This window comes from Sprattus sprattus (assembly GCF_963457725.1).
Source record: "Sprattus sprattus genome assembly, chromosome: 20".
NCBI classification, from domain to species: Eukaryota; Metazoa; Chordata; class Actinopteri; order Clupeiformes; family Clupeidae; genus Sprattus; species Sprattus sprattus.
In genome coordinates, this window is record NC_137918.1 from 25221419 (window position 1) to 25238456 (window position 17038).

Consider the following 17038-nt stretch of genomic DNA (forward strand, 5'->3'; position numbering starts at 1 on the left):
CCCTAAATTGACGTTTGCTACCAACGCGGTGACAGTGCATTGTGGGACTTGCAGTATTTGTGGTGTGGCCGCGGCAGACAAGCTTTGATAGATAAATAGATGGAAATGTATTAATCCTGAGGGAAAATTAGGCAAACCAAATACAATTTCACTGTTGCTCATTCAAATCAATGGAACTTTTTACAACATTCATAGGAGCTGGCGGGCCAGATTAAATGGCTTGTCGGGCCTGATCAGGCCCCTGGGCCTTGAGTTTGACACATGTGCACTAGACTGTTGCATTGTTTGTTCTCTGAATGCTAGGAAGGACCCAATATTGAACTCAGAAGGACCCATCCTACCAAGGGAGCATCCTTGACTTTGAGAAACACCCAGTAGCCTATTTTAACCTCCGTTAGGCCACAGCCACCTGTGCATTTTCCACTCAACCTGACCAGTCCAAAAGAGTATGAGAGTCGACCAGAAGTTTGTAGTTTTTTGCATTTGAGCCCTTCATGGTTCCAAAGAAAGAAGTCCCTATGGGAAAATGAATGGGTTTTCACAATATTCTAAAGCAGAAAAAGAATGGATTACATCATGTCACAACCTGAGGGACTCTTGAGTGGTATCCTTAGTGACAGGCAACTCTTGACTCACACCCTGCAGTTTCTTATGAAATGTACCGTTACAGCTCTAGCGCATAAAACACAAGTTTTATTTTATTCACCGGAATCTGGATATCAAATCCTCAAGTTATCAATGTAATCAAGCTAACTTTGTGGTTGTTGTGATCCCTGATCTGGTGGTGGGGAGCTTTGTGACACCAATCCCATCCAGCTCAACATCAGAAAGACCAAGGAGCTGGTGGTGGACTACCGGCGGAGCAAGAAGAGGCCCCCAACTCCTAACTAGATAATCTGGAGGCAGTTGTGGAGGAGAGAACGAGGAGGAAGCTGGACTATTTTATTTATTTATATATTTTATTCCTTTTACCTTGCGGCTATTTCTCCTGAATCCACACTTATTTTAGAGATCTATGGTCTGTACAGAGCCATAATGGGTCTGCAGTCAGTACAGCATTTGAATGTTGTAATCGAATGTGGGGTCATGGTTTCGCAGTTTTCAGGTTGAAAGCCACCAGGGGAAGCCCGCCCTGTTTTCAGTCACGTCTGTCACGTAGCCTGTTGAAGTGTTGTAGGGAATGCAGAGATGGCATTTAACTGAGTGACTGATTATTTCAGAAATAATATGTGGGTTTATAATGCAGCTACAATGAAGCTTCAAAGTATTAAGGCAGTTAAAGCTTTTTTATTACAGTCCTTATCTTCAAATTCAATGAATTTAATGATAATGTACATTACAATACAGTCTTACATCGCTAATAACATTATTACATTTGTTATGTAGAATTGTACAGTATCGTCACATGATGTCATATGTTGCCATACAGGAAGGTTTAAGTGAATTGAGTTCAACCAGTCACAATCAAGCCAGACATCAACAGAAGAAGGAAGTGGTCAAAGTGAACAGACGCTCTTTTAGCAGAACTGTTTCATCTTTAAACAAATGAGCTTTTGCTTTCAGAAGAGAAGAGTGGCAAGGTGTTCAGGTAAAATACTTTTGAATGTGTTTTTTAACATGAGAACAGCCTCATACCGATATACAAAGTGACAGTGTTGGATTGCTTAGAGGATTCTAAATGTTTAGGCAAATTATACCAAGAAATAAGTGGTATAAAAATATTTGACGTGTCTGTAGTATTCATGCCGCGCGGACGATATTCCAAAGTGAACACTGATGTCTTGTTTGCAGCTTGCTTGGTGGAAGCTACTGCTTCAGTTATATACTGTATAAAAACACTACTGAGAAAGGGATGGAGATCATTGATGTTAAACAGTGTGGTTACATGACTCAGAGACTCATCCGAGCCCATCTCAGGGGTAGAAAAATATATTATGACTAAATCAGTGAACAAAGAGATTTACATGCATTTCTGTGATTAACCATTGGGGCTGTTCAGAGCCACTGCATCAATCTGTGGCTGGTATAAACCTTGAGCCTCTTAAGCATTGCAAATAGAGTTAGATTGTGGGATCTCACTGACATAAGATAAGTGTAATGCTTGTCAAGTGTGCTTATATACAGATATTTACTGTATTTACATTAGCGATGCATTTGATTTTGACTGTCATCTGATAATACGATGGAATTGATGTCAGTTTATGCCAATTCAGTTACAGTTTAGTGTTAAATGTACTGTTTTTTAAAAAAAAAAAAAATGTTATACAGTTAATTTTTTGAATTTATTTTGTGACTAACCTGTAAGTAATTGTCCCCCAATAATAAAGTATAAGTACAGATTTATAAGTAAAAACAAAACATTTCAACTGTACCAGTGATTTGCCAGAAGCATTGTATTTTCATGAATATTATGTGTTTGGAGTTGCAATATGTATTTTTTTGTGAAAAACAAGAATCTCTCTGGAACTACCAAGATTATGCAACTCTAATGAGACACAAATATATACACAATACACAAAGATAGTGATAGTGTTCGATAGTGTTAAGGTGCCGTTATGCTCCTACCACTGTGTTACTGCGTGGTTAAGCAGCTGCTTCGACATGCTCGTGAACATTTAAGTCCAATTAATGCTTAGTCTGTCGACACTTTTGAAACCGTGTCTGCTCCCAAGAGAAAATTCTACTGTGTCTGACTACGTCACATAGTGTTGCACAAGTTTGATTGGTTAGATAGACGGCACGCAATGTTGACTTCCTGGTTTTGGTTTTCGGCGCTTAACAGCTGTTTTTTTTCAATGGAAGGGATAGAGGTAAGGCTATCCCCACCTCTAAAATGCCTCCCTGCCCTATTATAAAATGCCCAAATATTTTTCTTTCCTGATGATACTGCCACAAAAGACAACAATGTAACGGCAGAATAATGGTAAACCACCATTGGCGTCGTCAGCCTTCATCAGTCGAGTGTCACTTGACCGTTGATCAGAGGTGACGGTTCGCTGAAGCCTAAGTGCAGCGACATGAGCGACACTCTCTTTTTTATCGGCGACTATATGCTGAGCGACACTTTCCATTGTTGTTGACGGATAGATAAAAGATTTGGGAGGTGCGCCTCAGGCCATGGAGAGGTGCTCGGAGAGAGTTTGCAACGACGGAGCTGGCTATGCGTGTCTGCGTGTCTGCGTGTCTGTGTGTCTGCGTGTCTGCGTGTCTGCGTGTCTGTGTGTCTGCGTGTCTGCGTGTCTGTGTGTCTGTGTGTCTGCGTGTCTGCGTGTCTGCGTGTATGCGTGTCTGCGTGTCTGTGTGTCTGCGTGTCTGCGTGTCTGCGTGTCTGCGTGTCTGCGTGTCTGCGTAAACGGACGACCATAAATTGGGCTTCAGACACTCCTGTGGCTTCTATGCATCTTGAGTCTTTGGTTTGGAGAAAGAGAGGGGAAACAATCAGAAACATGGCAGAAGAAATCACACAGGTATCTGGATGGGCAGGCTAGCATACATGTGGTAAATGTACACAATACATACAAACATAGAGGATAAGGTGAGAAGAGCATTCAAGTGTAGGACAGCATATTGGGTATACAATGGGCTTGTTAGGTTACTATTACAAGGGTATGTAGAGTACTGGAAAACCATGTTGATGGTGGCAATTATTTACATTTGCAGGTAAATTCTAGTGCAGAGTATGGTGTAGAATAAGTGCATGACAGTGTGGTGGGGGTGGAGTAGATGAAGGCCTAGGGTTTCTACAAGTAGATAAGGTGGAGAGACTACAGCAGCAAATTACATATTGCTTATTAAAGGCACAATATATAATAGGATATCAATATAGAAAATATAGATACCGAAAGAAATATAGAAATGTGTTTGTTCTCTAATTCTTTTGATCTGTCAGTACAATAAATACACTCAACAATGTTTCCCCCATTTCCAAATACTTATCGCTATATTTTTTTATCACAAATGTTGTAGTGATATAATGACAACCAACTGCTCATTCGCGGGCGTGGACCAGCTGATGCAGTCTCTGGAGTTGGTCATATATGTGCCGACCTTTGTGTTCGGGCTGCTCCTCAACACCCTGGTCCTGACAGTCTTCTGCGTCAAACTGCGAATATGGAGCGAATCCACCATATACATGACCAACCTGGCTGTGATGGACCTGCTTCTGCTCCTGCTGCTGCCGTTCAAGATGCACGCCACGCATCACCTGTGGGCAGCCAGCAGGAAGTTGGCCTGTTCTTTTTTGGAGACCATGTATTTTGTGGGAATGTATGGAAGCATTTATACCACTACCTGCATTGCTCTAGACCGCTACATTGCCATTCAGCACCCATTCCGGGCCATAGAGCTCCGCTCTCCAAAGGCTGCCAGGCTTGCCTGCGTGACCATCTGGGTTCTGGTCCTGGGAGCCACATTACCTGTTTACAGTTTCCGTGACAACTCTGACCAACCCTTCCACTGTTTCCATGGCTTTTCAAACAAAGGCTGGAGCCCTGCTTTCATCGGCTGCGTGGAGGTGTTTGGCTTCCTACTCCCAGCCACTGTGCTCATGGTGTGCTCCGTACAGAGCATCCGCAAACTGAAGCAGTCGGAAAGTCAGAGCGCCAAGAGCCGGGTCAGTCAGCAGATCTTGTACAGCAATCTCTGCGGCTTTCTGATCCCATTCACCCCCTCTCACCTGGGCATCTTCCTGCAGTTCCTGGTGCGCCAAGGAGTTATCACAGCCTGCCAGTCTCAGACTAGCATTGCCTTGTTCCTCCAGGTGGCCATGTGCTTGGCCAATGTGACCTGCTGCCTGGATGCCCTCTGCTCCTACTTCATTATCAAGGAGGTTCGCCCCCCACAGAACAGACGAACTTTGAGCCAGAGGGGGACCACCACATCCGAAGTGTAATGCAATATTGTGAATTATTTATGATAAAAGCACCTTTTGTCTTCTTGTTTCTACCACACCTGATTTTGGCATAGGTTTCTCTAAAGAGATAAGGTTGAAAAGGGAGCCAGAGACTGTGACCAAAGAATGGTATTAAATTAAATTAAAGAGCTATAAACATTATTTACATTTTTTAAATATTTATATATAAAATTGTAATTGTGACTTGGACCATGATAATCGCTGCTTGCGGCTATATTCAAACTTGTGATCCGTTATAAATGTCTATACTCTACACTGCAAAAGTTAAACTTATTACAAAAAATGCTTGATATTTCTTCTTACCCGTTTTTTCTACGTTAGAGCAATTCACTAGCCCCAATTGTTACAGTCCTTAATAATCTTAATAAGGTATTATAACTTGTTACTGAGATTGTATAACTGGTTCTGAGCAAGTTCATGCTTAAAACTAGTTTGATCAAGTACAAACCTGCTTTGTCAAAGTCAGAATCAATACAAATGTCCTTTGTTTCAGTCTGGCTGAATCAAATTTTTCTCTTCTGTTGGTAGATCATTTTTTTAAGTAATATTTCCCCCATTTTATTACTTTTTTCATTGTTTTTGAAAGCTGAATTTTTGCAGTGTATATTAAAATGTATTTTTTTAATCGTTTTTAATGGTTTCTTGGCTTCAACCAATGATCTTACATTTTTCCCACGTGCATATTTCTCAAAATGTGCTCCTTATGCATGCATGCAAATTTCAAAATGTCTGTTATAAATTCACTGTCATGCCTCATATTCACTAGACAGGTTGCGCAACCACAGGATATTACAGGTACGTAACTTCACACCATACAACAAGACATACCACACGCTTTGCAGTCTATTTCTGCCAGAAACATTATCATTCAAGGTAACACTTTTCTTGGAATGGAAAATCTCTTACTTCACTTCATTCTTTTCATTCCCTGGCCTACATTATTGCATGGCCACAGAAAATCCTAAAAGCCCTAGAAAGCCCTAAAAACCCACAGCATGTATGTTTACTCGCATGACTATATACCCAAGCTAGATAGCCCTTACACCAACACTGAGCCTATGGTGCACTAATGCCTAAAGTGACCTTCAAGTGGTCTCTTTCTCATTCTCTCGGTTCAATTAAGTTAAATTAGACTTGATTTATTGACAGAACCATAAGACACAGTATTGGCGAAGCAAACTAGGGGAACAAAACTCCTACATTTGAGTAAAAAAAAGGGGGTTATAAAACTGTAATATGACAATAATACGGGGTGTAACTATGACTGAGAAAATGTAAATATGAAAAATTAGTAAAAACACCCGGGAGCTCTCTCCACCTGCGTCTTGCTCTCTCACATGCTCAACCGGAACCCCAAAAACCATACATTTAAGCTACATATAGCCTGTAGTTGATTATCCAAGGGAGGTGCTCTCCTTTGAGGGCTCACTCCAGCACCACATAGGAGGCCAATCAACTGCATGTACTGAATTGGGTCCATTTACATTTTAATGTTTATTAATGTACACTGTCCCTCTTCAACAAATAAACTGAAACTGAAACGGGTTGCTGCGTTAGAGACCACAAGAAGAGACCTACTGAACACTGACTGTACTAACACTGAGGTAAACAGATGCAGGTGTATCTCTGAAGGGATCATTTCCATGGTGTCAGACTCTTAACATAACATTTACCAGCCTGTCAGTGTCGATAACAAGCAATTTACTTTAATGTGCTGGCTTGTCTCATGGGATTCCATTGTACAGTCGGCTTTGGTGTTCTAACTCAACACTGGACCGATTTCGATCATTTATTGTCTGTTGTTAAAGTTTGGACTGAAAAACACCTGAAAAATTGGGCTCAGGTTGGAAGTTCCCCTTTAATATAGCTTACTGCATCATGTGTTGGTGTGGTGTGACTCCTGTTGGCAATCTAGAGGTATTAAATATGTCAGGGAACCGAAGCACTAGGTGGTTGGACTGTGAGTTGCTGTGTGCATCCCCAGGAGTTGGAGGGCCCAGAAACGTCATAAATGTGCTGTATGTAGCATTGCTATGGCTCAGCTATTTGTGTAATTTTTGATGATTCTTGTTGTGTAGTTGACACCTACATCTTCCGCAATGTTCCTCGATTTCCCCCGGAACATTGCCTTTGATATGGTTTTTGATTTTCTGGATGACTGCTGCCATACACACTGACCTATGTGCGCTTCCAGATTGTGTCTTGAAGCTTCCTCTGTCATGAAACAACATAAAAACATAAGGAATCACTACTATTAGCGATAATTATTGAATGTTAGAAATGAAGTATACAGGATATTTTACTAACATCTCATATACATGAGATGAAGTTACTTGTCATTTAACATAACTGCCATTTTCTGAGCTTTATATTTTCCTTCAAACCAAAATGGTATGGCAAGGTCCTATAGCTAGCTGAGAAAACATATTCACACAAGAAAGAAGGTTTTAACACTAATTATACAGTACTCTGTTCAATACACTTTTTGTTAAATTAATTGAATTTCTCCCTATGGTCCTCTAGCCGTCCGTTTTTGCACACACTTTTTGTTTACCCTAAGTCCTGGCTCAGTAACTGGGAATAAATGAACTCGTCAGATTGAGCAATACGGAGCCCTGAAGGTAGGGGTGTATTTGATTGGTTGTTGTGTTCAAACATCAACAACCTTTCTCTGCGCCTTTGAGTGGAGCAACAGTGGATGATGGAGGAGTGTCCAGCAGATGGCGCCATTGTATAGGAATGTTGTACTAACATCATTGATTAGGTCGTTAAACTTGCTTTTTTTTTATTTGACCAAACTAGGTGCAGAACTTTTTGCTGCATTGCATTTAAAAAATCAGAAGACTTTTGTCTGTTTTATCATCAAAAATATAGGTATGAGTCTAGACAGTTCCTGGAAGTTGTGGTAGATTTTATCTCTCTATGTCTGCACGAAGTGTGGTATTGGTCCACTGTCTATTTCCTGTAAGTAAGTCAACACTGCGGGCAGCCATCAAAGAAGCAAAGCAAAAGACAGGAAGAGTAACATGAAAGACACCGACATGTCTAATGGAACTTGCAACCCATCTCATTTCAGGTATCCACTCTTCACAGCAACCTACAGCTTGGTGTTGCTTGTGGGCCTGCCACTGAATGCCTTCTCTCTGTGGACCCTCGTCCGTCGCCTGGGGCTGAGGTCAGTACCAGTTATCTACATGACGAACTTGGCACTGTCAGACCTGCTCTTCACTCTCTCTCTGCCCTTGAGAATCATCTACTTTGCCAAGGGTGCGTGGCCCTTCAGTAATCTCGCCTGCATGATTCCTGGGACCCTCTTCTCCGTGAACCTCTACTCCAGTTCTTTCTTCCTCACCTTCATCAGTGTGGACCGCATGCTGGCTGTGGTGTACCCTCTCCGCTCACGCCCCTGGCGCACTGTGTCTGTGTCCTGGACGGCGTGCGTGGCGGTGTGGGTGGGCATCGCGGGCCTGTCTGTGCCAGTGGCCTTAAACCACGGTGCCAACTGGGACGGGCGCTGCTCCGTGCGCCGCTGCTTTGAGAACTACTCCGATGCTGCGTGGCAGAATGGTTTCATCATCCTGTGCATTTCATCCGTGGCTGGGATTTTCATCCCTTTTGGAATCATCTTCAGCTGCACCGTTGCCATCATCAGGAAGCTGAGAGATCATCAAGCCCCGTCCACCTCGGAGTCTCCATCTGAGACAGTGCGGAGCAGGAGCAGGATGGTGAGGCTGTTCCAGATCAATTTGTTCATCTACGCCGTATGCTTCATCCCTTTCCATGTTGCCTTTATTCTCTATGGATTTTACAAGCTGAAATTTCTGGAGTACAACTTCTTTGACGTCCAGACGGTGACCATGTGCTTGGCCAGCACCAACAGTTGCTTGGACCCACTCATCTATTACTTTGGCTCTAAGAGCATTCAGAGAAAAGGATTGGAAAGGGCAGAGCTGAGAACGTCTGGCACAGCGAGATTCAGGACACGTGTTCTTCACCTAAATGCGTAAAGAAACTTTGAATGAATTTCACTGGGTAGGATTTATGTCATGCTTAAAAAACCTATTATATATCTCAAAAGTAGATGTTCCTGTTTGCTTGTGTATGGTGTGCAAGATACCAAAGAGTTATATATTTTCTACATTGCAGCTTCCTTTGAGAGAAACATTTCAGCCACGTAGTGATGTTGTGGCACTAAAGTAAAACAGCAATGCAGTTGTTGACATCTCAAAGTTAGTGAACTTTGCCTGGTGTTGAAGTGTATTAGCCTATTGTAAAAATCTAATCTTTGTTCATCATGTGCTATTCTAATCTGCTTAAATAAAATACAGTAAAAATAAAGTAAGATACTTTACTGAAATTCCCTTATTGTGTGAACCTTTGAGTGCACTAAAGAAGAACATCACTCAAACCTCAAGTGTCAGACATCATCTATTAAAACACTGCTCAGAAGGGAAGCATTACTTTCAGTGGTTTATTTCTAAGTAGCAAGAATTTTACAAGCAGTTGGAAGAAAAGAGAGATGACCAGTAATAATAAATAAAAAAAGGCTTTACATTTCCTTTCATCCATAATACCTTCATCCCTAACTTCAGTGTCAATATTCATAAAAAGAATACTACCTTTGGAAGAGAGAAACATTCTGCCATGCAAAAAAAAAAAATCAGAAAATCAGGAGAGAGGAGTATGATAGCAAATAGCATTATCCACAGTTGCAGATACCAATCATGGATGAAACCACATATGAGGAGAGGTATACTGGGCATGAGAAGAGCTACCACAGCCTTCACATAGGGTTTCCCCTCCACATCATTTAGAAGTCTGATGAGACCGCACAATCAACTGTACAATGATATCATGTACTGCACTTAAGTCTACAGTACTTCAAAACATTTACTGACAAGGATGGGACAATGCTGGACTGGGACCTGCTTACTATGTGAAGTTTTTGAAAGCGCAATAGCACATAGAAAAGTGGGAGAAAATATATCAAGCTACCATTATGCAACACTGATCTTGATATATGGAATTCAAGATACGAAATTTGAAATATATTGCTTCTGTACACGGCAAAAGAATATTGAACTTGACAATAGGCAAACAAGTTAATTTCTAAAATATGAGGTATGTTTTGGCTTCATGACAATATCTTCATATTTTGGATTTCCTAATAAACAGAAGTTTACATGTGCCTCCAGAAAATCTAAACCTGGAGAACCAGACAACATAAAACAAACCAACAAACAAACAAAAACAAAAAGGTCAGTGCATAGTACATGCAAAATGTTCACAATTCCCAATACCATATAGACATTGCACATATTAAATCAAAGTGGCAAAAGAACAAAAAGGAAGAAAAAAAAAAAAAAACACATATATAAAAATCTTCCCTAAATGTTAAGGAATATAAATCCACTAGCCAACTTGGAGGGACAGATTACTGTGGGTTCAAATGACTTTACACATCACAATTTACAGGTAAACAGAGTTTAAAAACAAAATGGTTATGAAAAGAAGTCTAAGATTACATTCTAACTCAGGTCAGGACAAACTAAAATAAATACATTACACAACATTTAGTTTAACATGCAGTTTAAAGTGCAATAAAGCTGAATGGACAAGAGATCCAGTGGACAGTTTGGGACTTCACTGGATGGAGTGCGGGGAAGAGAAGAGGAGAGGAGAGGAGCATCTTTACATCCGCTCACAGATGACAGTCTCCACCACAAATGTGTTGGCAAAGTGGCGAATACTGTGACATTCTCTGGCCTCACGTCTGTCGATGCCTGGAGAGGGAACAAAGCAGCTGTGGTCACTTCACCTGTGCTGCCAGAACACCAAGTACATCCCTAAACACTACACCTGTGCTGCTGGAACAATAAATACATCCCTAAACATTACGCATTTCTGCAAGAATGTCCAACTGGCATAAAAATGTGGCTTGCTTTGTATATGTGATGACATCTGGCGAACTCATGGGAGAGTTCATAGAACAGTCAGGGCATGGAGCGGAGGAGTTCCTGTTTGGTTTAGAAGAACTACTCATCTTTTTCAGAATTAAGCATTGGGGCGTCAACGTTTCTGGTTTCCTGTGTCTAAATTTGATTTGATATCACAAATCCTACACCTCAAAAGATATAGCTCCTTCCTTAGTGAAAGAGTGTACAAGAAAAGAGTTCTGCTGATAACAGATATAGCTCCTTCCTTAGTGAAAGAGTCTACAAGAAAAGAGTTCTGCTGATAACAGATATAGCTCCTTCCTTAGTGAAAGAGTCTACAAGAAAAGAGTTCTGCTGATAACGGACTCGTGCCGCCCCCTGCAGTCTGTCAGATCAGATCGCCCCCAAGCACACACACGCGTACATGCAGCGCTTCCGGCTGCGCCCACACACCATGGCCATAAGGAGGTCCACCGCGTACTCTACTCCATCATGAGTCACCCACTCACACACTCGCCACTCACTCACTAACAGCCCCTTCCAAGACTCCTGCACGAGCCAGCCACTGGTTGGCAGCCAGGCTAGGCTGTCTGTGCCTACGCATGACGAGGAGGCGGCGGGATTCCTTGTTAGATCCGTCATCAGTGAGAGGGAGGATTAACCATTTCCTAGATCTAAAATCACCCATCCCTTCCACTGATGCTCTACTGTCCTGGCCACGTCTCTGGAAATCTTTTGAAATCTGCGACTGAAATGGCTCCGTACGCCATCGGAAGTGCGATGTGGAAGGAAGTGAGTATACTCACGCCTCCGTGCACTGCACACACACACGTACGCACACACGCACACACACACACACACACAATGAGAGAGGAGGTGAGTACTCACGCCTCCGTGAACTGCTTCGCCTCTTCAGTCTGTAGGTGTCCTTGCCGTAGCAGAGCCTGTGGATGAAGGGCCCCAGCTGGCGCAGGTTGCGCACGCGGCCTGTCACCATCATCTCCTCCTGGATGATGTAGGACTGGGGCAGGTATGTACCCTTCTGGAAAACACACAGGTGCGTCACCACCTGTTAGGCCTGATCCAGTAAACCCACCTCCATCTAGCACTGTTGCATCTCATGTCATGGCCCATGATAAAGTACATTTAAACAGACACTTCCCCTTCTGTAAAACACACAGGTGCGTCACCACCTGGGAGGGCTTTGCACTAACGAGTCATGGATTAGGTCGCTAAACTTTCATTCGACCAAACTAGGTGCAGAACTTTTTGCTGCATAGCATTTTGAAAAATGAGGAGGATTTAGTCTGCTTTATCATCAAATATGGGTATGGGTTTAGACAGTTTCGTGAAGTTGTAGACGTTTTATCTCTCCATCTTTGCACAAAGTGTGTGCTATTGGTCCACAGTCCATTTCCTAAACCACCTCCATCTAGCACTGTTGCAGCTCATGTCATGGCCCATGATAAAGTACATTTAACAAACACTTCCATCCACAGCAACTTGGTGTGTAGTTTATGGCATGCAGTTTATCAGTCCATGTGCTGCCTGGCAATACAATCCATGACCTCTGTTGTTCATTCTTTGATCTGCCAATCAATTTACAGGACACTCCCATATAAAGCATCGGTGTGAAAGAGTTTATATATATATATATATATATATATATATATATATATATATATCCTTACCTTGACATTAACAAGTAGCTCCCACAGATTTCTTGGCGGCATGACGATAGTGGTGTTGAGCTCAATGACGTAGCATTTGTCCAGTGCAATATCATAATAGGCAGTCAGGCCCTACAGAGAGCAGGATGGAGAAGGACATCAATAACAATGATGCACCCCTCTATATAAAATCTAGATTTTATATATATAAAAAGTTAAAACACTGTAAAATCCTACATAATATTGCATTAACTTTCAAATCAGGGGTGACAAAAATACATACTTTCCATCTAGCTTTCTTGGAAATTAAACTGACTAACAAACTAACATCACTCCTTGGGTGGCAGAGCTCAGCGTACCCGATGGAAGTCGTGGATGATGTCGGCAGGGTCGCTGCCACCAAAGTCTGGCATTGGGACGCTGATCTGTTCATAGTTGTCTTGGAGGTAGATGCCAACGTTCTCCTCCAGCTCCTGGCGGCCGTGCTGCGGGGCGTGGATCCCTGGGTCCTCATACTGCATGTGGCAGTTGAAGAGCACATCCTCAGGCACTTGAGAGTACTGCTTTGATAAATGGGGGTAAAAATAATAATAATAATTATTATTAAGAGCTTTGTCAGGCTTTTAATGGCAGACACGACACCCTGGAACACACGCGTACATATATGGAGGCGACACAGGACACACACACGCGACACAGGATACAGGACACACACACACACACACAAACAATATAGAGTTATAATTGGACACCTAACACAGGACTCACTGCATCCTCATTAAATGTCTGAAGCTCACCTGAGCAATAAAGTAGAAGCGGTACACATAGATTGATGCCAGGACCAGACCAGACATGAACACCACCAGGCCAAAGGTCAGACAATAGAGGCAATTTATCCGGGACTTCTTGGATTGAAGGGGAAGCACCAACTCCTCCTGTGAAAAAATAAAACATTATTATTACTAATGAACTGTTTAATGAACTATTTCTAATGAACTGGTTAATTAACTATTTCTAATTAACTGTGCTAGCCTCCTTCAGGTTGGTCTACCCTGGTTGCTTCCGGTTATAGGCTAGTAATTGGCAGCATCCTACACAGCGGGCAAAACTTGGGCACCGTTTCTTAGATAGATTTGATGTGTGACGCAAGCACCTCAAGACGTCAGCATGAGCGTGAGCACAAGCTGCCCACCGTCTCTCGATACATCTGCCACCGACAGACTCTCCCACGCGGGTTACACCGAGGATAAAAACGGCGAATAAAACAGACTGCCTACAGCGCCAATAGATTTGACTGGATGATATTTATAGTTCTGTAGTACATCCCAACTCCATATTTGTACAGAAGTTTCAAATACGTACGCATTCCGGGGAAAATGGATGCATTGGTGAAAGGACGAGGTGAAAAAATATATTTATTTAACGGTATTAATTATTTATTTATTTAACTGCAACCTACGTACTCATCATGGTTTACATAATTGAGCCCACTTACACTTACCCATTTCGCCATATCTTAACCATTTACGCATATTTTAAAAGTAATATGCAACTAATGTCCGTTTCACGATTATGGCAGAAAAATATAACATGGCATACATATCAAATACGATTAGAATTATCTTATAATGAAGTAATTTTTTTTTTTTTAAACACAACATTGAAAATAGACCTTTCAGCCTACGTAGGTCTAAACACACACACAGCTGACCTAATCATCACTGGACATAAATCCTGGGGTTAATTACACCAGTTACGTTACATCATAGTTATTTAGCAGGAATCATTCAAAATAAAACGCAGTTTTCTTAACCGCTCCAAGTATACTGATTGCCAAGATGTCAACCACTAGGTTACACAGTTCAGTGCATAGACATCATATAGGTCTATGCATCATAGACATCATATAGGTATATGATGTCTATGGTTCAGTGAATATGAAATCGCAACATTCTGGCATTGTAAAATTCCTCTTTTGACGTTTAATAACAATGAACTACATGAGTGCGTTTTACATAACCTAAATGACAATAGTCTCTATGGCAAATAAATTAATGTAGCATCTATCCATGTTGTCTACCTCCAACCGATCTGCAGTGGATGTGATGATGTAATGTCAACGTTGTAACCCAATGTGACACAAGAACCCAGTTTCACAACACAAAGCAACATAACGCTCCAATTAATAATGGAGGCACCTAGTTACTTTTTAACAAGGTATGTTGCACTCCTTTCCGTTGAAACTAAGTAACTGTTGGCCCCTTAGTATAGCCTTCGAGAGCGTAACATAGCTAGCCTGCTACATAACAATAGCTGTTACGAAAGGATGCTTTCATGTGACATCCAAAAAGGGGAAAAGCTGACGGTCATAATACGCCTCGAATATATTAATTTTAATTAGTAACTCTTTAAATATTCTACAAGCCGAAACAATTAATCTATTTTTGAAAAAGCTTACGTGCTTACTTTTGTTTTCACAACAAAGAGATGACTAAGTTAAAAGAGCCAACATTAGCAAGGTTAAGTTAGCGGGTTACTTACATGTGGATAATGTATATGAACCTCCTCCTTATCTACATCGTTCTCCTTGTCAGGCTTTTGTGCCGAGACCGGTTGAAAGGATATCTTCACCATGATTTCTCTTCAATGCCTTGATTTTCTGAATCGCCTGAAGTGTGTTGTTCAGACGAGCACCTTCACCAACTGAGATGAATTCTGTGAAACTGGCGAACTCAGGCAAATTTAAAAGAGCGCGTACACTTCCGGTACAATGTCAGATAAAAGTCACAGAGCAGCGTCCTCTGTGACGTCAGACAGATTTCTTTAGCTCCTTTGCTTTTTCTCTTATAGTTTACACTACATTAAATATAGGTAATACCACTGTAATAATAATAATAATTTATTTTATTTTTAACACACTTTTCATTCCAAAGAATATCAGAGTGCCTAGACTAAAGCCTAATTCTTTGGTCTAACTGATGTGGAACAATTGTAATATTTTAACTGCCTGTCATATGTTCGTCTGAAAAGTGAAGTAGCCTATAGCCTATAATATGATTGTATTTAAGGTTAAATGAGCCTGGTCATCCTCATTAACTTTAATACGTTAAACCGCTAATCAAAAAAAAACAAAAAACCTTTTAACTTGAAAATGGCCAGATATGGTAGTGGATGCCGAGTCTTAGTTGGGTGTTTATCGACTCACTACGCCATCCGGAAATGATAGGTCTATTAATGGATCTGCTGTCTATGTTCTGAAATAGCATACACCTTGTGCGCATAAAGATCACTGTTTAACTTTACATCACTGTTTCTGTGTCACTGTATTAAAGGGAGGCTGCTTGCAGGTTGGAGATGGTCCCTTTTTATTTGAATTAGGGTTTTCCTGACAAGTTCCTGTGATTCCTGGACCTTTGTGTCAACGTAGGTCTACATTGCCACTTAGACTAATAGTCTAATAATAATAATAATGCGTGTTATGCATATCCAAACAAAAAGCTCAACTGGGATTTGAGTGATTAGGTTGTCGATAAGAGTATCGGAAACAACACTGTTCGGAGGCTTTGGTCTGTGTCGAATTCCTATAGTGGATCTTGGCAATTACAATTCATTGTGGCCTGTTCCAATCTAAAAGTGGTCATTTAAATTTTTGGTAGAATATTATTCTGGATTAGCATCGAAATAATAGGCTAGGCTTGCAGCATGATTCATCCTTAGTTGACAGTATGAACCAAAGATGACAACATCATTTATTCTGAATTGGATCTCTAGGCTACAGCCTAAGGTTTTGCACACGTTTCACTTTTCTCAGATGAAAGCAAAATTCAGAATTAGCTGATAATTGACTATAGCCTAATGACGCGCCGTCTTGGTAAGAAACTAGCCAACTCCTCACCAACATTCAAATAGGTTTAAGTCAAGCCTATCGATGTTTATTCATGACGCTTTTTTCTGGCTCCTGTTGTAAGGCGAGGCGATATGTTAGGTATTTTCTCCCCTTGAGCCTATCGGCTTCAATTAATAGCCTAGCTTGGCTTTGTTCTATAAGGACAACCCGAGATGATGTAGGCTAATGAACAGTTTGCTATCAGCAATCTATTAACAGTTTTGGGGTAACGTATTTTTTAACATCGACCTTGTGGCTATTTTTATTCGTGTGCGTCAGGGACGAACATTGGTAGTTAGGCGACAACATGAAAGTCTCGTCATATAAAATATACTAGCTAATTGTTGTAAGGTGTGCAATTGCTATTGTGTGTTACTACCACTCACGAATAGTATTAACTAACCGAAGGTAGATGCCTACATAGGCATTTTAAAGAGCTATGGTTAAAAGTCTTGTCATAAGGTTGGACCTTTTAGACAAATAAACAGGTTATAATTACTTGCGATTTGACAAGAAAATATGGATAGTCATTTGCATGCAAACACAACCCTAAGGGTAGCTTGTATAACACGATTATTTTTGATCGAATCATTAAAATGCGACGGGGTAATGAGTAAAATGTCATGAGCCACGA

The 17038-nt window shown here is 41.2% G+C and overlaps 3 protein-coding genes across 3 annotated transcripts; 2 read left to right on the forward strand and 1 right to left on the reverse strand.

Moving 5' to 3' along the window:
• Positions 1–3973: 3973 nt before the first annotated feature.
• LOC308381689 (G-protein coupled receptor 55) lies at positions 3974–4891 on the forward strand (the record flags this gene model as incomplete). Its single annotated transcript, XM_080859277.1, has 1 exon — positions 3974–4891. One exon carries the CDS (start codon positions 3974–3976, stop codon positions 4889–4891), a length of 918 nt encoding a protein of 305 aa, XP_080715403.1.
• A 3047-nt stretch (positions 4892–7938) lies between these two features.
• On the forward strand, positions 7939–8919 carry lpar5a (lysophosphatidic acid receptor 5a; the record flags this gene model as incomplete). The annotated part of the gene is made up of 1 exon (XM_080859278.1): positions 7939–8919. The coding sequence occupies one exon, from the start codon at positions 7939–7941 to the stop codon at positions 8917–8919; it is 981 nt and encodes a 326-aa protein (XP_080715404.1).
• Positions 8920–10287: 1368 nt separating this feature from the next.
• On the reverse strand, positions 10288–15193 carry itm2cb (integral membrane protein 2Cb). Its single transcript, XM_080859731.1, has 6 exons — positions 15060–15193; positions 13316–13453; positions 12878–13078; positions 12540–12650; positions 11737–11890; positions 10288–10695 (listed from the first exon to the last, which is right to left on the reverse strand). Exons 1-6 carry the CDS (start codon positions 15150–15152, stop codon positions 10604–10606), a joined length of 789 nt encoding a protein of 262 aa, XP_080715857.1. The 5' UTR covers positions 15153–15193; the 3' UTR covers positions 10288–10603.
• Positions 15194–17038: the final 1845 nt, after the last annotated feature.